This window comes from Alnus glutinosa, chromosome 2, assembly GCF_958979055.1.
Source record: "Alnus glutinosa chromosome 2, dhAlnGlut1.1, whole genome shotgun sequence".
NCBI lineage: Eukaryota > Viridiplantae > Streptophyta > Magnoliopsida > Fagales > Betulaceae > Alnus > Alnus glutinosa.
Window position 1 is genome coordinate 16,199,189 of NC_084887.1, and position 23,388 is coordinate 16,222,576.

Consider the following 23,388-nt stretch of genomic DNA (forward strand, 5'->3'; position numbering starts at 1 on the left):
TATATAAAGTTGCGTATTCATAATATAAAAAAAAAAAAAAAAATGCAAATACAGTTTTTACGTGCGTTTTAGAAAATAAAATTGCCTAGTATATTTGTACAAGTGAGATCGATAATGTTGGATCAGTGAGATATAAAGAGTAGGTTAAATTTACAAATTAATCATAAGCTACCATGTAGTCATGCTATAAATCATTTTCTTTCATTTAATCAATTTATAGTATTTATCATCTTAATGCAACACTAATACAAAATGAAAAACATATCACGGTCTTCGGTAGAAGAATGCTATGGGTGATAGCTTAATTACATTGAGCGTAGAATTGCATCTAGTGGTTAATTTTCCTTGTTGGAGATTGTTGGCTTTGGGAGTTTAAAGGTGGGAGGTTTATCGACACCCCTCCTTGAGTACTCCCTCCATCTTCGGGCCGCTGCAGCAGCTCTTCTTGCTCTCTCTTTCACTTCTTCCTCTGCAAATATATAATCAAAGCAAGTATAATGTCACAACTCCAAGCAGTTGGCTTTAAATTTTAATATGACTGTTGCAACATCTAAGCAATTGATATGATATGCTTCTGCTTTTTGTGACACCAGGAGGAATACAATGAAATCACTTAGCTTAACAAAGGATGAATTGACAACGAAGACGTCATTTTAGTATTTTTCAGGCTGTTTGTGGATAATTCAAAACTCAGTTCAATCCTTCTATGTTTCCCTTATATCAATTTAGATACAATTTGACCATCATCTTTAAGTCTCATTACCCTGCTTTTTTAGGTGCACACTTTTAGGTCATGACTGCCACAACTCTCTAAGTAATGACATCCAGAGACTAATTGGGCACCAAAGGAGGGTTAGGATACCTTTGGGATATTACGAAAAGAGAATTAGTAGATTTCTTTCTCTTCTCTTGCATGCAATTCGGCCTCTAAATCTATGAAATTTTTCAGCAACTTTTAGAAACTATCATATTCCAATTTCATTCTTCTAAAGGAGTTGTTCATGTTAGGGTTTATGTCTTAAAGTCCAATTACTTTGTATGACATTTTTGTTTTATTAAATAAAGTTGTTTATTTGCTGATGTATTTCAAAAACATTGGGCCTAATGCTTATATGTATGCATCTATTGATTATTATTTATTATACACATGTAAATTCATAAGTTATATTGAATATGGTTTAAGGTGCGTTAATGAGATTTTCACACAAAAAATCTTCAACCATAATCCTTGTAACTTATAAACTTATAGTTTGTAGTCAGAAATGGAATTAGAATTGATGTGAACCAAACAACACAAGGACTAAGGGAAAATGATATGGACTACTTCGAGGGAGCCGTGACCTCCAAGATACCAAAAGATATTCTAGGTTTTGATAATACTCAAGTATGATATTTTATTCATTAGGATTATGCTTAACTAGGAGACGGCTAGGTCATAAGACATAACCATTAGGTCTAGTCGTCATTTACATCATGCAGGAACCCTAGAGGAATAATAGCTACATGTTACAACACTAGGTTTAGCCGTCATTGACTTAGACCCTAGTGAGAAAGAATACTCACAAATTGCCTATAACCTTATTTGGAATTTATTTTTCTTATTAGACTAGGAAAGAAACAAGACAAGCAATTATTTGGAGACTATACTCCTTATTAGTCCCTACATGCTCCTCAAGGCATGATTACATCATCCCTCCCCGTAACACTACCCTTGTCCTCAAGGCAGAAAATGGTGCAAGAAGTATTCTTTGTCATTCTCCTTGATACCACTTGATGTGAACCAAACAAAAACACGTCTCTTTCTTTTATTTCTAAGAGCGTGACGGTTGGGTTGTGATGCAATAACCATTGTGTGTGGGGTGGCCTGCAACAGCGGAAGACTTGACAGTGAAAAGCTTTCAGCGGCGAGGGGGTTAACGGTGCATCTAGAAGCCGGGGTTTGGTGGTTTCTGGATGTGCGGCTGGGGTGGGCTACTCGTTGTTGACGAGGAAACCATAGCGGCTGCTTGATGTAATGTTTTACGGCAAGTCTGAAACGAACAGTGGATATGTGGTGACCAGTGCATCTAGGACAACGGTGGCTGTTGGTGGACTGAACGGCACAGATCTATGACTGAGGGTGGTGCCGATGGGGTAGGTGTTATGGGCGGGGATTGGCTTGCTGGAGAGGGCGCTCCTCCATATGTTTGCTAAATTTATCTTTCCACACTAAGAAATCTAATCGTATCTTTTCCAGCCTTACTTGTTGCTCTGCACCCAAAAAGATTTGGAAAGGCATGGTGATGGTTTGGATCAGTGATAGTTGTAGAAAACATTATACCACTTGATGCAATCAAATAGCACAAGAACTACAGGAAATGGATATGGGCTACTTCGAGAGAGCTGTGACCTCCAAGATACCAAAAGATGTTCTAGGTTTTGATAATACTCAAACATGATATTTTATTCATTAGGATTATGCTTAAATAGTTGACAGCTTGGTCATAAGACATAACCATTAGGTCTAGCCGTCATTTACATAATGCAGGAACCCTAGAAAAATAATAGCTACATGTTACAAGGCTAGGTTTAGCCGTCATTGACTTAGACCCTAGTGAGAAAGAATACTCACGAATAGCCTATAACCTTATTTGGAATCTATTTTCCTTATTAGACTAGGAAAGAAATGACTAGCAATTAAATGGAGATTATACTCTTTATTAGTCCCTACGTGCTCCTCAAGGCATGATTACATAAGGAATTCCATTTAATAAGACTATAACATATCAATTATGATGATCTATCTTGATCATGAGAAGGTCAAGCTTTTGATTGATATGTTGGTACGGATACAATACACTAAATAGACCATGTGAGTTGTTACTCTTTTATAACTGCTATCAAACAAATAATTTGAACTCATAACTACTTATAGCATTGACTCTTAATCCTAAGAGGAATGTGAACTCAAATATGTGAAGTGGAGGTCACTTTGATACATTTAGGAGAGATCTTTTACTATTAGAATTAAGATGTGTTGGGTGATAACATTTAGCATTGTGGGAACACTACTCCTCAAGATGAAATTCAAAATCTTTTGATTTAATCAAAGCCATATGATATATCCCATTGAGATAGATTTAATAGAATTGATTATTCTTAATCTCGGGCCTGAGTATTTAGTAAGAGTTATTAAAACTATTTGCACAAACTAAAATGAAATATTACAAGTACGAGAATAATCAAAGGATTAAGTTGAGTACTCAAGGATTAAGAGGTAGTGAATTAAAATGACAGTTAGTTTATGACTTTAATTCAACTACAGATTATTTCATGGTGGGGTTTAATATAAGAAGTCATTGAGAGTATTTGAATAATTAAAAATAAATACTAGATAGAATGCAATTACAATTATTTAGTAGAATTAATTATAATTAATAGTAACCTAGGACAAGCAAGATGAGATGCGTCCTAGGCCTATTGAAGCTTATTTTTTCCTCTAAGTCCCTCCCCAAGCTGATTATTACCCATATTAGGTCTGACCTCATGACACGAGCACACTAACCCTAGTGGCTGTGTATATGGAGTCGGGGCTAGGGTTTTTCCTAGTCCATCTTCCATTAGGTTACATGTGCCTATAAATAAAGAGCCTGTATAGGCATTAAATGCTCATTTTTGAGAACCCACACTCACGGTCTTTTAATTAGATATTGGGGAGAAGGTTTAGAGGTCACAAAACCCTAACCCAAGCCGTTTTTAGTGAGAAGGAGAAAAGAAATCAAATCAACCTCCATCTTCCATGCGGTAGCCGACTTGCATTGTGAGTATGCTTCTCTTGCATATTTTTTGTTTCGCATAATTCTTAGTCATGTTCTCCTGATTCTTTTTCTAGGATTTTTCTGTTGTGTTTTTATACATATAATCCCAACAATTCATTGCTCCCAAAAAATTACTCTTGGAACCAAGGAGTGATGAGCATCCTTTATGCCTTTCAGACTTCCATTTTAAGATGAAGTGAAGAAAACCAAGGTGTTGTCAGGTAGTAAACAGGCATCCAGTTAAAAGGAAGGGGCTGTTAAAACTTACTAAAGCCAAGGTGATTACTAAGCAACCAGACTGGTCCTTTGAGAATGCATAAACACAAGTGTGTCCTAAAGATCTACCCCATCACTAAAAGAAAGAAACCCAAAAAAATGCACGCTAGTGTGAACAGAACAAGAAGGATTTTGCACCAAAAACTATGGATAAAGAAGAAAAAGAACTGAACAAAAATGAACATAAAAAGAGAAATGATGATTAAGATAGCAATCTAGAATTTCTTCGCTGATTGAAAGGATGGGGGCTAGGTGTTTCAAGAAAAGAACAAGGAGAAGAAGGAACTTTTTCACAGAAAAAAGGATAAGAAGAAAAAGGACCCAAAAAAAAAAAATGAAGAGAAATGATGTTTAAGATGGGAAGCAACCTGGAATTTCTTCACAGATCAACAAGGAAAAAATATTTAAGTTCTGGCAGAAAGACTCTACTGAGAGCTTCATTGTACCATAACAGGAATATTTCGCTCCCTCTGGACAGATTTTATCATAACATCTAAGGAAAATAGCTAATATATTTTCTTACTTATCAAAAAAAAAAAAAAAATAGTTAATATAATAATCTCTAGAAATTACTAGGAAAATGGCAGTAAAAATTTAAATGACAAGAAATAAAACAAAGAACATAAAAGCAAAAATGGTATTAAATAAAAACATCACCAGAATGGTTTTTGACACATCAGTCACAAAATTAGTAATTTCCTTTTACAGAATTCCTCATACCTGAATTTTGGTATTCCCTGGGTTTGCCCCATAGATTGCTCCAGTATGGTTCACTTTTACCAGAATCTTTCTGCTTCATCATTCTCAGTTTAGCTTGCGCCTGCAATAAATTCAGTATTATCATTTGTTATTCCAGAACAGATAAACTCTTTACCTTTCTTAATTATCGCGGTACCCCCCTAAACAGAGGTATACCCACATTTACCCAAAAAGTGTCACATAAATTTAATTTCTGTGTATACATGGTACATAAAGACGGTTTGATAAAATTGAAACTCTTGATCCAAAATGCAAGTAAACAACTCTAATGTAGTGAACTGGAACTCTTGTTCCATCTCCAACTATTAGGTACATCTTCCCTTTACTTAGTTGCCTGGAACCCTGCAACGTATTGCAGACATGATTAGTGGACCCTGAATCCACACACCAGAAATCTGTGGGATTCACCACTAAACATGTTTCAACTAAGAAGGAAGATTTATTACCTTCACCTATGGATGCTAGAAACTTCCTATGAACTGAATAAATAACTAAAAAATGCACATTTATATACCTATGAACTAGTTCAAAAAAAAAATAAAAAAAAAAATAGTAGAATGCACACAGACTATTACATGTTTGAATCACCCAAACAAATTTTACTGCCTAGAAAAAAGAATAGTGAAGTCGTTGGCAAACCATAAAGAGAGCTCTTCCAAATAGAGCATTCAGGATATCTTAGGAAAGATCTCTCTCAAGGCACTATACGTGCATTCTAGTACACTATGTCTATAAGGTGGCCCCGATCCGATTGGCCTACATTTTCCCCTTCCCATCTAAATGTTCTATAATTAGTCCATTGTCCTGAACTGTCACTTTTAAAGATTGCACTAAACATTTATAAGCTTTGCATTTCTATTAAGTACAAAGAGTCTTTGGGTACAACTTGGTGTGGTATGATATAGACCGTCAAAGTTTTCCTTTCTTTTTTTACCTTGCATGTATGTAGAAAGTAGAAACTCCCAGGGCCATAGGAGTCATGTCTGATAAGGCATGTGGTATGGAAGTTTTCTAATTCAATATTGCAAGGAAGAAAGATGAAAAAAGAGAAAGGATTTATAGAATATATTTTGACAAAGGGAATTAGTTGATTTGAATCATTTCAATCAATTTTCTCTTCTTCACATTTGCCTTTCTTAAATAGATGCATGATACAGTAATCATAGATGACCCGGTGGAAGCTTAGTCTTTCAGAAACAACTATGGTGTAACCATTCACAAACTGTAAATGCATCTTCATGCAAAAACGATTGATTAAGCTGAACTTTTGCATTGTTACTGCCATATATAACACAGATCATTCCAAATGATGGCTGGTCTTCATTAAAAAAACATTTTTCTGACATTTTACCAAAGACAAATGTATTTAAATTGGGTGGAAATCTATCCCATGTGGTTCAGCAATGCATGAAATTTAAATAGATTATAACAACATGGAACAGGGTGTAAGAAAAACTAAACATATACAATAGTCACACATACACAGGTAACAATTCACAAAATATCAGGTTGGAATAAAATGAAGAGATGCAGGTAAATCAGTATACAAGACTTCCTTCCTAGAAGAAAGAAAGAAAGAGAAAAACAAAAGAGAAAGGGAAAAAATAGGAATTCATGAGTTCTTACCAAAACTTTTGCTTGCCTCTTTTCCCACCGTGTACTTGCCTGCCACATTAGTAAATCAATTAAAATGGCTAAGCTAGTACAAGACAGAAAAGATAGGCTAGCAGCTAAAACTTTTTAAATTGAAAGATCTTTTAAGAAGATGAACATCCAAAGATCCTTTCAATGAAAGTTCCATACTTAAAAAAAAAAAAAAAACCCCGTTTCAAGATGTACAATAGCTTCATGAATTCAACTGGCTAGATCAACCTGATTGTGGTTTGGTTATGTTTGTAATTTTAGGTTTATTTCGAGTAAGAGAATCCCAATTGTGAGAAAGAGGGATTTCTGGGCGTACTCTGGGCTAGGATTTGAAGGGTGAAAGGGTAGTTCCTATACCTTGTTATACTTCTTTTTATATTCAAAAGTAGCAAAGATTCTCCTCCCTTCCCTCTATATACTTCCTCTGTATTGCTCAATAAAATAATAAAAATAATAAAAAAAAAGTTACAACAGAGATTATGCGCTGGATATCTAAGTGCTGTCTTGACCCATGAACATGGACATGGGCCTGTGGCCAAACTGGCAAACCACATTAATCAACTGGGTGGTTTGTGTTTGCCTGAGATTTTACATTGAAATTTAAATCTAGGGTTTGGCACAAAAGGAATGAAGAAATGCTATTTCTTTTAATGAGAGTCTTTTTTACAGGTATTCCAATTAACCTAGAAGAACTTAGTAAACCTTTACAATAACGGCAAAATTTAGAAATAAAAACAACTAAACAACTAACCATTAATTCCAACTAAATTAGGAACGAATAGGAAGAAAAACGTTGTTGTTTTGGAAAGCTGATAACAATGTCAAAATAACACAATTAGCACTCTCACCATTCGGAAAACATCCACGGATGCTGATCCCATTCCTGAAAGCATGAATGCAACCTGATAATCCATCAGAAAACCACAACTTCTTCAGTTATTAAAATGACGGGAAATAATGGTATTACCATTATTAATTTGTCAGTGAAAAAAACAAAATCTATGCACATGCCCATCATACACAAAAGTGAAGCTTATCATGAACAATTCCTCTCAGTTAGATATCCTGCTGAGTTATCAAATTTAAATACATAGAATGGAGCAGGGAAGAATTATATCAAATAGCAGAGGATACACTCATGAAAATAGATTATCTCAAACCAAACAAGGAAAGAGTCCAGGAAGAGAATTTTCCCTTGGCACACTACTTTTAGCAAGTAAAATTTTTAATTCTGTGAATCTAATTTATCTAATAAAATTAATAACAATGAGGGCAACAGAAATCATTTTCCACTTCATAGCTGGCAGCACAAAATTCCACCACCATCAACAACCAACAACCTATACACTTTAATTCCCACTATTAAAGCTCTTCATCACATTGCTAACTAGTGTATTGAGTATTTACCAAAAATATGAGCAACTTTCCTCATTTGGTTTAGAAAGCAACCATAAAATCAGAAAAATAACATATTAACAAAAGAAGCTCAAGGATTTCAAGGGAACCACATTCAAGATCGTGGTTAAGTAAAGCAATAGCTCAAGCTACACTAAACATCAAAAAGTTTATCTAACAAGTATGAAAGGTATGCAAATATTCTAGGATCAGGAAAGTAGAAATCATAATATAAACTTGTTAATAAATATAAAGATCAGTTTGATCAATCGGAAACAAGTAAAAAGCGTACAGCAAGTTAAGCAATTCAGATGGTTGCATTAAAATATGAAGGTGGAGATAGTTATATATAAGGAAAAATACACTTTAACCCCCTGAACTATCACCCATTTTGCACTTACACCTCCAAACTTTAAAAAGTGACATTGGAGCCTCCCATGCTACCACCGCGTGTCAAATTAGAAACTTTTGAATTTTTATTCCCAAAATACCCTAAAGTTATTAAAAAAATAACCCTTTGAAAAACTTCAAATTATTAAAAAATTTAACAAAAAAAAAAAAAAAACCCGAAAACACCAAAAAGGGGTGGCCCTTCTCATATTAGCCCCCTTAATTTAATTATTTTTCAAATGGTTATTTTGATATATTTTTTTAATAACTTCAAGGGTATTTTGGGGAGAAACATACAAAAGTGTCTAATTTGACACGCGACGGTAGTATGTGTGGTCTCAATGACACTTTTTAAAGTTGGAAGGTGTAATTACAAAATGAGTGATAGTTCGGGGGGCTGAAGTGTGTTTTTCTCTATAATACACATGGAAACAAAAACCATATAGGTTTTGTGGGCCTTACATTTACTCTTTCTACCCTGCGCATTTCATCTTCAAGCAAGGATAGTTGTGCAGCAGATGTCCAATGGATGCAATCAACTGGGCTGAAATACAGAAGATGTTTTTCAATTGTCTAAACTTTTTTAAACTAGCAATACAACAACATGTAATGATACTACAATCATGAATCATTTTAAAAATTCAAGACTTTAAAGTTTTAACTTTCTAACAGCAGCATCAACCAGCCTAAGAAGTTAAAGATTAATGTCGAGATTTTCTAAATACTTGTGTAACTTTCTTTAACTTGTATACAATTTGTCTGATTGTGATATATTGTCTTGTGACTTTGTAGTCGGTCGCTTCATTGAGTTACGCTGATGGTTTCCAACATTGGCTTAAGCATCTTCAAAATTTGTGTCATAAGCAATTCTACATCTGTCAAAACTTATATAACAGAAGCTCCATAATTTTTTTTCTTTTAAATTATTGCAGCTGAAATTTTATGTTCATACAAGTTCAAATATCATTGAAAATTTATCGTTTTTGGCTTAAACTTAGACATAAAAAGGCTAATAGCCACAAAATTTATAATTGTAAGGAGCTGGATGTGGTGCAATTGCATCTACAGCATAAAATACCAATAGTTTAGAGCCTTGAACATATGCTGGTATTGACACTAATTTTGTATCATAACACTCATCATATTAACTAAATCACAGGAAAAAAAAAAATGAAGAAAGAAAGCATCAAATTCATTTTAACAGAAGTATCCATGAAGCAGCAGGACCCACCAAGTATCAATTGCTTGTTGAACTAATTCAGGGTTCCCACACTGGCTGTGGACTCTGGCTCTCCCAAAGTCTTCCTCAATTGCGAAGACATCTGATGCCACATTGGCACAATTTTTACACCCTGTGAAGAACACAAGGACATATGGAGATTTCAATGTCATCAAAACCCATCAATTGCAAGGGAGTGCTGCTACAACTGCTACTTTTTTATTTTTCTGGGTGCTGCTATAAATGCTACTTGCCAGGGAAAAAGCATATCTTCACAACAGATTTTAGTTCCCCTGATATCTACAAGCACGACCTTGGTACTCCAATCAGATGTCAGCATCAAAACCTGGATAAGGTTTTTCCATTTGTAGTAGATGGAAAACCATTCTTGAAGTGATTTATAAATAATTCACGTTTTCTCAAAAGATCAAAAAGAATAAAAAGAGATGATGCTGACATCACAAAAAAGGGGAGCTATGGATACTTTGCAGACCATGGGGATACTTGGGCTATAGAATCTCAATTTAGCTAGGCCTAGGCATTCCAAAGAAGTAAAACGTATTAGCATAACAATTAGAAGTCCATTGTCCTGACATACCAATACAGCTAAATTCATCAACAAATGCATGATCCTTTGGGATGGAATCATCTAGGAAAGGATTGACTGCAGTCAAAGCATACCCATGAATTTCATCATAAACCATGCGCTGCACAGGGTCGCTGAGCACCTGCACTGCAATAGTTCATTTATAGTAGAAGCACAGTAATAGATTTAAATCAATCCTCCTTCAAGCTTAAAGCATTTCATGCCAAATGGGGAACCCACCGCATAGACCTCGTTTATGAACATGCAGAAATTTGTGGTCTCTGGACCATCCCCACTCAGATCTGGATGGCAAGCTTTCATGCAATTGTAATAGGCTTTCTTAATCTGCCCTGGTGTGGCATCTGGAAGCTAGTAACATCACAACAAACAATGATTAGACATTGTAAATGGAAACAAATGGTCCATTAAATGAATAACGAAAAACTAGAGAGAAATGTATTTTCTTATAGAAGTGAAAATAACCTTAGATGAATGAATCAATTTTCTAAAAACTTAACGCACAAATGGGAATTAACCCGTTGAAAACTTTAACTCAGTCCCCTACAATTGAACAAGTAGTTGTTCGGCTGCTTATTGAGTATGCATAATATGATGTTCACGATTAAACAAAGAGTTCTTTTGTCATTACCATGGGCTTCTATACATTTAAAACTACTCTCTAATATAGTTTTAACAATTCCAAATTGTACTCAATCGAAGTCATCCGCATATTCTAAGCATGCTGTTTTAGCTGTCTCCACAGGCCACCCTGTTATTTGTCTACTTCATAGCACCCTAAGGAAACTCATGCAGAAAAATGGATAGCCACTTGAGCATAATGAAATGTCAGGATGGTGTGAATTTGGTAGCACTCAATCCAAACTTAGATATCTACTATTGTTTTTGGCAGTGCTGCAGTGGTTTCCACAATCTTTACCAAAAATACACGTTAGAATTTGGTAGAGGATCTTATTGGCACGCTTAGAGTACCATAATCAACAGACTTGTCCCTATCTCAACCGACTTGATGGTAGGTGTCGGCCACTTCGACATTGAATTTTAGAAGGGTCAGTTCTAACCCCTTGCTCAGAAATAAAGTGTCCCAAGTAATCGATCTCACTTACACCAAACCTACACTTAGATTTCTTAGCATACAATTGATGACTTTGTAAAAGCAGCAACACTTTTTTTAAATGAGCCCCATGTTCCTCTACTATTTTGCTATAGATCAGAATGTCATCAAAATAGACTAGCACAAACTTCCTTAGAAAAGGCTTGAATACCTTATTCGTTAAGCCTTGAAATGTTGAGGGTGCAATCGTAAGCCTAAAAGGCATTACTAGAAATTCGTAATGACCTTCACGGGTTCTAAAAGTTCTTTTAGGGATGTCTTCCTCCCGAACTCGAATCTAATGATATCCAGATCTTAGATCTAACTTAGAGAAAATCTTAGCCCCAAAAAATTCATCCAACAATTAATCTATGACTGGAATAGGGAGTTTGTCTTTGATAGTTTCTTGGTTTATAGCCCGGTAGTCCATACACATTCACCAACTTCCATCCGCCTACCTAAACAACAACACAGGTGAAGAAAAAGGGCTTTGGCCTGATCTAATGATCCCCTGAATCTAAAGTCTTACCACATGGTTTATACACTCCTTTGCTCGTACCTAGTGCGCCTTGGGTAGATATTTCTATAAACTTTGTTTTAGGCTTGCCTAGGTAAAGGAAAGGTAGGGATTCGATTTTTGTGATTTTTGATAAGTTTTCTAAAATGGCACATTTCATATCTTGTCATAAAACCGATGATGCAACCCACATCACTAATTTGTTCTTTAGAGAGATAGTACAGCTCCATGGTGTTCCTATGAGTATTGTGTTTAAACATGATGCTAAGTTCCTTAGCCATTTTTGGAAAGTCTTGTGGCGAAAGTTGGGAACTAAATTGTTATTTTCAACTACTTGTCACCCCTAAATGGATGGACAAACCGAGGTAGTGAATAGAACTTTATCTACTTTGTTGTGTACTATAATTCAAAAGAACTTGAAAAATTGGGAAGATTGTTTGCCATTCATTGAGTTTGCATATAATCGAAGTGTTCATTCTACTACTGATTTTTCACCATTTGAGATTGTTAATGGTTTTAATCCACTAACTCTTTTAGATTTGCTGTCTTTGCCAGCTAATGAAATGACTAGTTTAGATGGTCAAAAGAAGGCTGAGATGGTGAAGAAACTCCATGAAAGTGTACAGCAACACATAGAAAAGAAAAATGAGCAATATGCGACCAAAGCTAACAAGGGTCGTAGACAAGTCATCTTTGAACCGGGCAATTGGGTTTTGGTGCATATGAGAAAGGAAATATTTCTAACCTGTAGGCGGTCCAAGCTACATCCTTGAGGGAATGGTCCATTTCAAGTCCTTGAGAGAATCAATGATTTTTTTTTTTTTGATAAGTAATTGAGAGTTTTATTAAAAGCGTAAGACGCCCCTAAGTACACCGGTAGTATACAAAGAAAGCACCTAACTAGAAGGAAAAACAAACAAGCCCAAAAGAACACCCAAGAAGCAGCCCAAAAAAAAAACCCAACTAAACCCAAAAGGAAATATACCCCCAAAGCCCAAGAACAAAATACCTCAAGACCCACAAAGGCTCCCTCTAGCCTTTGGACGTTTGGCGAGCCATCATCTCATCAATGATAGCCAAGAACTTCTCGCGTCGACCCACATCCTTCACCCGCTCAACGGGCAACCCGTCCCAAAACTCAAGAACCTTCTCCCGAGCACGATTGCTCAAAGCGGAAGGGGCTGTCGCAGTATTGGCAGATTTCTTACCATGAGGAGCTGCTGAGAGGTTCTTGGCAGACTTCTTCTCTTCTACTTTTGCTTTCTGCCTAGACTGATCAGGTGCCACAACAGCAGCACCTAATCTGGACGGAGCTGCCGGAGCCACCTGAAGCAGCAACTCCGGTGCCGACGAGGGGGGAGAACCGAACGACTTGGAGGCAGGTTCCCGGTTTGGAGCCACTGGAGCCACTTGCAAACTGCTTGACTCTCTCCCGGAAGAAGACAGAACCGGAACCTCCCCAGAAACCGTCGGCGACATGGACTCCGGCCGAGGAGGACACCCTAGAAAGACCGACGACGCCTTACCCGCACCCTCTGTGTGTTTCTTCGACCTGAAAGAAGCAATGGGTATGGGTTTTGGCAAAAAACGACCCAACCTATCGCCTCTGCGCTTAGAGCCCATACCGGACCCAGCAGCCCGGCCTAATAACTTCCCAACAGCCCGGCCCAAAACCCTGTTAAAACTGACGTACAACTTGATCCACGCCCGCAGATTTGAATTCAAATGAGCTAGACCAGCTGGTTTTGCGCCTCGAGCAGAGTGAGAAACATGTGTCTCCTTCTTACCCAGCGGTCGGTGAAGCAATCCCAAGTCCATTGGAACAAACGGAGAGTCTCGGGAACAAGGGAGGAGCACTGACAACTCCGTCGACCCATGAGGTTGTTTCTCCAGCTCAAAACAATTCACCGCCACACGCCCATCGTCGACCTCCCTACACCATGACTCTGGGAATAGATCCAACCCACGAAGATCGACGTGCGAAACCCGTAACCCAGAATCGAACCCATACTTGATGTGAGAAACCACATCCCCCCTAACCACAGCCGCATAGGAAGGAGGAGAACCGCCCATTCGACTGGAAGACCCACCCAAACAATCCGAAGAAGACGCCTCAGAGCCCAGCGTTCGGTCTTTAGGGACCAGGAAGGAGATCAACTTCCGCATCTCATCCGCAACCTGCGCCCAGCCTCCACCTTTGCGGCCTTCAGGGAGCCAAATAGTCCCTTTTCGACCACCCTCAACAAAAACAACCACCTCAATGTAGCGACCGGACTTGTTCTCAACCCCTCGAACCATCAAGGCTTTGACGTCCTCCCGGAAGTACTTTACGAGACCCCTCCCAGAAGCCTTCATAGCCTCTTCGATGGTAGCCAGCAGCCATGCAGAAGCTTGAACGCCCAAAAAAATGACCCCGCAGAACCCCTTTCTCCTCTCCTCCAAACGGAGATCCGACCCTTCTGACTTCACCGAGAAAGAAAAGTATTTGGCTTCCACAGAGAAGCTCTGTTCCATCCTTAGCAAGCTTAGAGAGCTAGGAGAGCAAAAAGCCTGGAGACATACCCACGGAACGGACCCTCTGAGCCGCCAACCAAAACTCAGCACCAAACGAACTCTCTGATCAGAGTAAATATTTTCTTGAGTAATAGTTTAATTTGATTGAGAGCCATGAAACATAAATTATGCTTTTGTTTGAGTTGGGATCCAAAGTATCCAATATCTAAGCTGTTGAGAGAATCAATGATGATGCATACAAAAATTGGATCTTCCCGGTGAGTATAACATTAGTGCTACATTTAATGTTTCTGATCTTTCTCTTTTTGACGTAGGTGACGATTCGAGGTCGAATCCTTTTGAAGAGATGGGGAATGATGAGAATCAACAAACACCATTAGAAGATCCATTCCATCTTCCAGTTGTGCCTATCACTAAAGCAAGATCCAAGAAGATTAAAAAAGCACTTAATGGGCCAATTCAAGAAATTTGGAGTGATTCTAAAACAGGGCATTCCAAACTCGGCCCAAAGGAAGATGAAGGCGTAATAAATTTAATCCAAGTTATTGATGTAGCTGATCTTGCTTAATTTGGCGTAATTATTTCCTTAGAAACAACGTGGATCAATGGCTGATTGGCATGGATTAATGGCTGTAATTTCCTTAGAAATAGCATGGATTAATGGCTGTAATTTCCTTATAAATGGCGTTAATTAATGGCTGATTAGGCGTGGGATTAGAAGAAGAAAGTGATTGATTTATTTCTAATTTCAAACCAATTAATTGGCTGATTGACTTGCATATTTCAGACCTGCCTTAGGCGTGATTTCCTTGATTTCAGTCTATTATTGGCATGGAGAAGCTACTAATTTCAGACCAAATTAGTGCTAATTTCAATCTTCTCCCTCTGTTTCTTTGTTGGTATCCGGCCCTTTTACCCATAAATTCTTTTCTGGTTTGAGGTTTAGGGATGGGCTGGATTTTGTTTTGATCCCTGAGGAAGAGACATCTCCTCTGTCCTGCTGCCCCAGTGAAAAGGTCAAGGGATTTTCTGGTAAGGTGTCTTCCGAGTTGCTGCTGAAGATGGCCCTAGAGTACAACACTCTGATGGGGATTATGTGTGTTGGCTCCGAAGGTCAGCTCCCACCCTTGTTTATGGATCTCATTGCCAGTCATTTTTTTTTTATAAGAGTAATGTATATTAAAAAAGCGCAGCGGGGCGCAACCCACAGTACACAGGAAGTATACATGAAACCCCTAATTTAAAGAAAAAAGAGAACACCTATCTAGAAAATCAGAATAGGAAGACTCAGACATAGACTATAGTTTCTCGCTCCACAAAAACAACGTTTGCATCACTAACTTCTTCAAATTCATCAAACCAGTCTCACAATCTTCAAAACAGCGGGCATTCCGTTCTCTCCATACACACCACATCAAACACAATGGAGTCATACGCCAAATCGGTATCAACGTCTGGTTGCCATTTTGCCCCCTCCAACTCCCCAACATATCTTTCACCGATCGCGGCATTACCCACACCACCCCAAACAATTGCAAGATCGTACTCCACAACTCAGTAGTAACCATACAATGCAGAAACAAATGATCAATTGACTCTCCAGAAGACTTACACATATAACACCACTCCATCACAATAATGTTTCTCTTTCGTAAATTGTCCAAAGTTAGAATTTTCCCTAAAGTCCCAGTCCACACAAAGAAAACCACTCTCAGGGGAACCTTCACTTTCCAAATACTTTTCCACAGAAATGAAGACTGTATAGGACTAAGTAAAACCTTATAGTAAGACTTTACCTCAAAGGATTTATTTCGCGTTGGAATCCAACACATTTTATCCTCTCCCTCACTTCTAACTTTAAGAGAGTACAACATCTCAAAAAATCTACGAACAACTTCCACCTCCCAATCATGAACAAGTCGAGTAAACAAAATATTCCACAGAATTGTGCCATTTTGTCTTTGCATACTCTCCTCCACCCATGCATCCTTGCCACTAGCAATAAGAAACAAATCTGGAAAAAGAGTCTTCAGAGGTATCTCCCCACACCACACATCATGCCAAAACAAGACTTTCGAACCATCCCCGACCTCATATCTCACATGAGCTGCAAAAGCATCCCACCCCCTCCTAATACACTTCCAAACTCCTGCTCCAAAAGAACCCCCAACCTCCTTAGAGCACCAACCACCCCTCATACTTCCATATTTGATATCCACCACCTTTCTCCAAAGAGCATCCCTTTCCAAAGCAAACCTCCTTAACCATTTACCCATCAAAGCTCTATTAAACTTAATCATATTTCTCACTCCTAATCCCCCCGAAACCTTCGACGAACAAATCGTATGCCAATTAACCAAATGAAATTTAAATTCATCTCCAATACCACTCCAAAGGAAGTCTCTCTGAAGTTTTTCCAAACGATTAGCCACTCCCACTGAAATAGGGAAGAGAGACAGGAAATATGTAGGAAAACTAGAAAGGGTACTATTAATCAAAGTTAACCTCCCACCCTTAGATAAATACAATCTCTTCCACCCCGATAATCTATTTTCCATCTTCTCAATAATGTTATTCCACATATGTGAATCCTTATACTTAGCACCCAACGGGAGACCCAAATACTTTGAAGGAAGCGAGGCCACAACACACCCAATAATGCTAGCCAACTCCTCCACATCCCTTACCTCATCAACCGAAACAATCTCAGATTTAGATAAATTCATTCTAAGACCCGAGACTGCTTCAAAACATAGCAGCAAACATCTCAAATCTCAGAGTTGGTCAGCAATAGGATCACAAAAGATCAATGTATCATCTGCAAATAATAGATGAGACACCATCATAGCATCTTGCGTACTCAATCCCACTGAGAACCCAGATAGTCACCTACTGTCCACCGTTGCAGATATCATCCGGCTGAAGGCCTCCATCACTAACACAAACAGAAGCTGAGACAAAGGATCCCCTTGTCAAAGACCCCGTGAGCTACTAAAAAACCCTAAAGGAGACCCATTGATAGTGATAGAGAAACAAACAATAGAAATATAATGAGCAATCCAGCCACGCCATCTCTCCCCAAAACCACATCTCTCCAATAAATAAAACAGAAATTCCCAATTAACATGATCATAAGCCTTCTCCAAATCCAACTTACATATAATGCCCGGAATTCCAGAACGAATCCTGCTATCCACACATTCATTAGCCACCAAAGCAGAATCCAGTATTTGCCTCCCCTTGATAAATGCAGTCTAAGAATGAGAAACAATCTTCCCCAATACTGACTTCAACCTATTTGCCAGGACCTTTGAAATGATTTTGTACATTCCACCAATTAAGAAGGAAGAGGGTATTTGCCAGTCATGATAAGAAGGAAGAGGGTATGGGTTCGAAATCGGGCACCAAAGGCACGAGGGAGTTAACAGACTTTTCTATTTTGTTAATTATGATGCTCATAGCAGTAACTCTTCCGGTGGTAGGCGTAAAGGGAGGGTGCATGGTAGTATGTTATGAAGCCTAAAATCCTTTCTTGGAATGTTAGAGGGTTAAACGAGGGTGAGAAACGGTTAAGAGTTAGAAATTTATTGAGGCAATGGGAGGCAGATATTATTTGTTTGCAAGAAACTAAACTAGAGTTTATTTCTAACACTTTAGTGAGAAATCTTTGGGGCTGTCCCTTTGCGGTACTAGTGTTACCTAGCCTCTTGTGGTGCCTCTGGTGGTATGTTAATTATGTGGGACAAAAGGATTGTAGAGAAGATTGATGCGTTCGTGGGTGAGTTCGTTCTTGCCTACTCTTTTAGAAGTGTTGAAGATGACTTTTCTTGGGCTTTTGCTGGGATCTATGGTCCTAACATGAATGCTCTCAGAAGTTCTCTATGGGATGAGTTGGTTGGCCTCTCTACTTGGTGGGTGTTGCCTTGGTGTATTGGGGGAGACTTTAATGTCATTCGTTTTCCTGCCGAAAGATCGAGTGATGTTCGCCTAAACACCACCATGTTGGAGTTTTCGGACTTTATTTTTTAGCAAAGTCTTATGGATCTTCCTCTTGCTGGAGGGTCATTTACGTGGTCTAATAATCAAGAGAATCCCACTTGGTCTCACCTTGATAGATTTCTTGTGTCCCCTGATTGGGAAGTCAAGTTTCTAGGTTCTTTACAGAAAAGGCTTCATAGATTGTGTTCTGATCATTTCCCTATTCTTCTTGATTGTGGAGGCATTCATTAGGGTCCCAAACCGTTCAAGCTTGAGAATGTGTGGTTGAAGGCCGAAGGGTTTGTAGACAGGGTGCGACTTTGGTGGACGTCTTACCATTTCCAAGGTTCTCCTAGCTTCACCTTCTCTCAAAAGCTTAAGGCTTTAAAGCATGATTTTAAGAGATGGAACGAACAGGAGTTTGGCAATGTGGAGTTTCGCAAAAAAAAGGCTTTTGAAAGAATTTTGTGCTCTTGATAGGTTTGAGGAACAACGTGGTTTAGCTCCCGAAGAAAAGTTCAGGAAAAGTGAGGTCATCAGAGATATGGAGAACACTACTTTACAGGAGGAGATTAGTTGGAGACAGAAGTCTAGGGTTCTTTGGCTTAAAGAGGGTGATAAATGCACTAAATTTTTTCATCAGATAGCGAACTCGAACAGGAAATCCAATGCCATAGAGTCTCTCTCAATTAATGGTTCTATTTCTTCCGATCAGCAGGCTATTAGGGATCATGTTGCTCATTTTTATGAGTCCCTCTTTACAGAACCTTATCCTTGGAGGCTTGGGTTGGATAACCTTGCTTTTGACTCTTTGGATGCGGTTTAGGCTTCTTCCTTGGAATTTCCTTTTGAGGAAAAGGAGGTCTTAGAGGTAGCTAAGGGCATGAACCGTGATAAAGCTCTAGATCCTGATGGGTTCTCTATAGCGTTCTTTCAAGATTGTTGGGATGTGATTAAGACAGATCTCATGGGGTTTTTCAGGGCTTTTACACTCATAGCAAGTTTGTCAAAAGCATTAATGCCACTTTTCTTGCTCTAATTCCGAAGAAGTCTAGGGCTATGGATCTTACAGATTTTCGGCCTATTAGTCTTGCAAGTGGGGTTTACAAGATCATTGCAAAAGTTCTTGCTAATAGACTCAGAAAGGTTGTGGACAAGATAATCTCGAAGCCCCAAAATGCTTTTGTGAAAGGTAAGCAAATTCTTGATTCAGTTATTATTGCTAATGAGTGCTTGGACAATCGAATTAAATCAATTGAACCGGGGTTGATCTGCAAGCTGGATACTGAGAAGGCATACGATCATGTCAACTGGAACTTTTTACAGTATTTGTTGAGAAGATGTGGTTTTGGGGAGAGATTGTGTTCGTGGATAGTGCATTGTATTTCCTCGGTTTGCTTCTCTGTCTTGGTGAATGGTACCCCTTTAGGTTTTTTCAGCAGCTCACGTGGTCTAAGACAAGGTGATCCCCTGTCACCTCTTTTGTTTGTCATTGTGATGGAGGCCCTAAATAAGTTGTTCATTGTTGCTATTCACAGGGGTTTTCTACCAGGTTTTTTAGTAGGTTCTAGTAGCAACGGGGTGCTTAATATTTCTCATTTATTGTTTGCAGACAATACTTTAGTCTTTTGCGGGGCTCATCTTGATCACCTCCATTTTCTTCGAGTTGTTTTTTTGTTTTTCAAAACAGTTTCAGGTTTAAAGATCAACTTGACCAAGTCAGTAGTGGTTCTTGTGGGTGATGTTGTTAATAAGGATGATTTGGCTGGCATTTTGGGTTGCGGAGTTTCCTCTCTTCCTTCAAAGTATCTCGGTCTTCCGTTGGGGGCCCCTTTTAAGGCTAAGTCCATTTGGGATGATGTAGTGGACAAAATTGAAAGACGGCTGGCTAGTTGGTAGAGGATGTATTTGTCAAAGGGTGGTAGAGTTACTCTTATAAAGAGTACTTTATCTAATCTCCCCACGTATTTCCTTTATTTCTTCTCCATTCCTTCCAGTGTTGCTAGTCGTATAGAGAAGCTTCACCGAGATTTTTTGTGGGGAGGTCTAGGTGAAGATTTCAAATATCATCTGGTTAGCTGGTCCACGATTTGTTCCCCTATTTCAGAAGGGGGTTTGAGTATCCGGAATTTGAGGACCTTTAATAAGACTTTATTAGGGAAGTGGTTGTGGTGTTATGAGCATGAAGTAAGGATGCTAAGTACGGTTCTACTTGGGCTGGTTGGTGTTCCTTAGACCCCCCCTGGGTCTCATGAAGTAGGGCTTTGGAAGAACACCAGGAAGGGGTGGAGTTTATGTAGTAGCCATACCAGACTTGTTTTGGGAGATGGATCCAAGATCAGATTCTGGGATGATGTGTGGTGCAGAGAGATGCACCTTCAGGAAGCTTTTTCAGGTTTGTATGACATTGCTTGCGACAAGAACTCGCTCGTTGCAGCCCATTTGATTCTGGAGAATGGATCTTTTCAGTGGATGTCAGGTTCATTCGAGCAGCCCACGATTGGGAGGTGAACGTTTTGGCTTCCTTCTTCACCTTATTGTATTCTATCAGATTTGATTGTGATAGGGAAGACAAGCTTTGGTGGTCTCCTTCTCGCAAAGGTAAGTTTGATGTTAAAGCTTTCTATAAGATTCTTGCTTACAAGGAGAGAGCTCATTTCCCCTAAAAAAAATATTTGGCAGACCAAGGTTCCTTTAAAAGTGGCCTTTTTTGCTTAGGTGGCAGCTCTAGGGAAGATTCTTACTTTGGACAATCTCATAAAGAGGCAAGTCATTGTGATTGATAGATGTTATATGTGTAAAAAGAATGGGGAGACTGTGAATCATCTACTCCTTCATTGTGAGGTTGCTTGCATTCTTTGAAATGCCATTTTTAGTCGCTTCAGTCTGTCTTGGGTTATGCATTGTCGAGTGGTAGATCTATTCACTTGTTGGTGGACGGATGGTTGTTCTCAGAGTGCAATTGTGTGGAAGATGGTCCCTTACTGCCTCTTATAGTGCTTGTAGAGGGAACACAACGATAGACAGTTCGATGACAAAGAAAGAACCATTGAGGAGCTCATTTCTTTTTTCTTTTATTCTTTGTACTCTTGGACGACTGCGTGCCTTGCCCCTATAGTGATTAGTTATTATGCTTTTCTTCTTAGTTGTCGTTCTTTGTATACTCCCTATATACTTGATTGCACTTTGCGCTTCTAATGAAATTTCTCTTACTCATCAAAAAAAATTTAGGCTCCTATTTTTTAGTCCTTTATTTTATCTAATTTCTTATTTTGGAATCAAGTTAGTCTCCTTTTCCTTATAGTGGGCGTGTAGGGGCTGAAAATATTATAAATAGCATCCACTCATTGTAATGAAAGATTATTGAAGGGAAATAAAAGAAAACATGAGGTTTGTTTCCTCTATGGGTTCTTCAGATAACTTGTGAATTTTTCAAGAATTCTTCCTTGTGGCGTTCAAATTTTAGATCTCCGGTTCGTGATTCAATTATAATCATTGGGTCAGAGTTTGTTACTTTATCCCTTTGGTTCAAATTTCATTTATAAATGTTGGGTCGGGGTTCTTCTATCAAAAATCTAAAGTCAGATTGATATTCATTCTAATCATATTATCACAAGCAATAAACCATGTGTTTGTGTGTGCTTGCTGAAAAGTCCATATATATAAGTCACGCATACGCATCCAGCAACTGCCAAGTCCTAATTAACTTATACATCTCTTGGATCAAAACCAATAAATAAAAGAAAAAGTATCAACAATAAACTTTCTTTGGTTGCTGATGAAACAGATGAAGTGAAACAGAGCAAATTTTTTTGGTTTTTATTTTTTATTTTTTTAACTGCTCCTACTTCTTCAATGGAGTATATTTTTCACTCAAGAATGAAAATCTTAAAACATAAAATGTTGATTTTCTCTTCATACAACGATAAAAAATAATAATAATAGTAATAAAAAGGTGAGGTTTTGGAACATTACCAGACCCAAAACGGCATAATAATCCTCGGCAGCCGCCTCGGTGGAAGGCAGCGAGTCCTCAGTTGCGACCCTGACTCTGCCACTGCGTCTTCTCTTGGCACCACGACCCAACACAGTCCAAGGAGTTGTGGTCTTTGATAACATGCCCCGTGAGCTTCTTGAGCACATATTAAATACTGGGTTTTGGAATTTGAGAGCGTCAGTGCACACAGGAGAGAGCAATTGAGCCATTGGACAATGCAATGGGAGAGCGAGGGGGCGGAAGAGTGGGAAATGAAAAGAGCAAGATTTTTTGTGGGTGATAATGGAATATTTCAAAATTTTGTGGACAAAATCTGGCGTGGAAAGGAGTTAATGCTGACATGGCAGCTTCACAGCCAAAGGTTGTCCTTAAAAGCTGGACGAACCTAAGATGAATCTAGCATGAATTATGTTTTGCAGATCAGTTGCACGTGTCACCTCGTGGGATAATTGTTGCCTCACGCTCCAAGCAACCACTTTGATTTGTCTTTAATTTACTTAATTTCTTTTCTTTCATTTTCCGTAAACTAAAAGTTATCATGAATTTTCTTCAAAAAAAAAATAAAAAAATAAAAAAAAGAGTTCTCATGAATTGAGTTGAGAGCCCAATCATCGGCCCGTTTGACAAATTCTTCCTTTATATTTAAAGTGATTGATAATACGAAGTAATTAATGTGATATAAAAAAAAAAAAATTATTATTATAATAAGTTTTTTTATTTAAATAATAATAAAAAATTATTAACGTAATATAAAAAATAAAAAAAAGTTATTATATTTTGAATATAATATTTTTGTAAAGAAATAAAAATACGAGAATTAAAGGAGAAATAATTTTCAAGTGGCCCATTACCCTCTCTCCAATTTTCTTCACGAAATGTAACATTAACATATCAATATCAATCACTATCCAGTCAATAGACTGAATTTTTAAATGCCCAACTTCTCTGTCAGCCATTATATACCAACTATTTTCATGGCAACTTGCTCTGATCTCTCTCTAGAGCTCCTGACTCATTAAAATTCTTTTGGATCGAAAATTGAAACAATAACTTCCACAAAAATTAGAAAAAAAAAAAAGGACGACTCTTTTGTCTTCCTCTTCTTCTCTCGCCCCTTCCATCAAACAACCTCTCCCATTACAAAAATTTGATGTTTGTGTAATTCTAGAAGTTTTTCTTATGTTTGTTTAGTGTCTCTTAAAAAA

General features: G+C 38.1%; 1 protein-coding gene across 2 annotated transcripts; it reads right to left on the bottom strand.

The window, feature by feature from the left end:
- Positions 1 to 182: 182 nt before the first annotated feature.
- On the bottom strand, positions 183 to 22,471 carry LOC133861338 (chaperone protein dnaJ C76, chloroplastic). Of its 2 annotated transcripts, XM_062297092.1 has the most exons (9): positions 22,162 to 22,469; positions 10,307 to 10,435; positions 10,079 to 10,208; positions 9,493 to 9,613; positions 8,724 to 8,805; positions 7,325 to 7,378; positions 6,459 to 6,497; positions 4,794 to 4,893; positions 183 to 469 (listed from the first exon to the last, which is right to left on the bottom strand). In XM_062297092.1, the coding sequence occupies exons 1-9, from the start codon at positions 22,390 to 22,392 to the stop codon at positions 336 to 338; spliced, it is 1,020 nt and encodes a 339-aa protein (XP_062153076.1). In that variant the 5' UTR covers positions 22,393 to 22,469; the 3' UTR covers positions 183 to 335. The 2 variants fall into 2 exon arrangements, with proteins under 2 accessions (XP_062153076.1, XP_062153077.1); XM_062297093.1 differs by lacking the exon at positions 6,459 to 6,497 and having other exon boundaries at positions 22,162 to 22,471.
- Between the last annotated feature and the right edge of the window lie 917 nt (positions 22,472 to 23,388).

What these genes read in the sequence shown, in the direction of transcription:
- LOC133861338 (XM_062297092.1), bottom strand. Translation starts at nt 22,392, where the DNA reads ATGGCTCAATTGCTCTCTCCTGTGTGCACTGACGCTCTCAAATTCCAA. An exon ending in AGAGGCAAGCAAAAGTTTTG is followed by an intron (nt 4,894 to 6,458) that starts GTAAGAACTCAT and finishes AATTTATTGCAG; the next exon opens with GCGCAAGCTAAACTGAGAAT. An exon ending in CAGGGAATACCAAAATTCAG is followed by an intron (nt 470 to 4,793) that starts GTATGAGGAATT and finishes ATATATTTGCAG; the next exon opens with AGGAAGAAGTGAAAGAGAGA.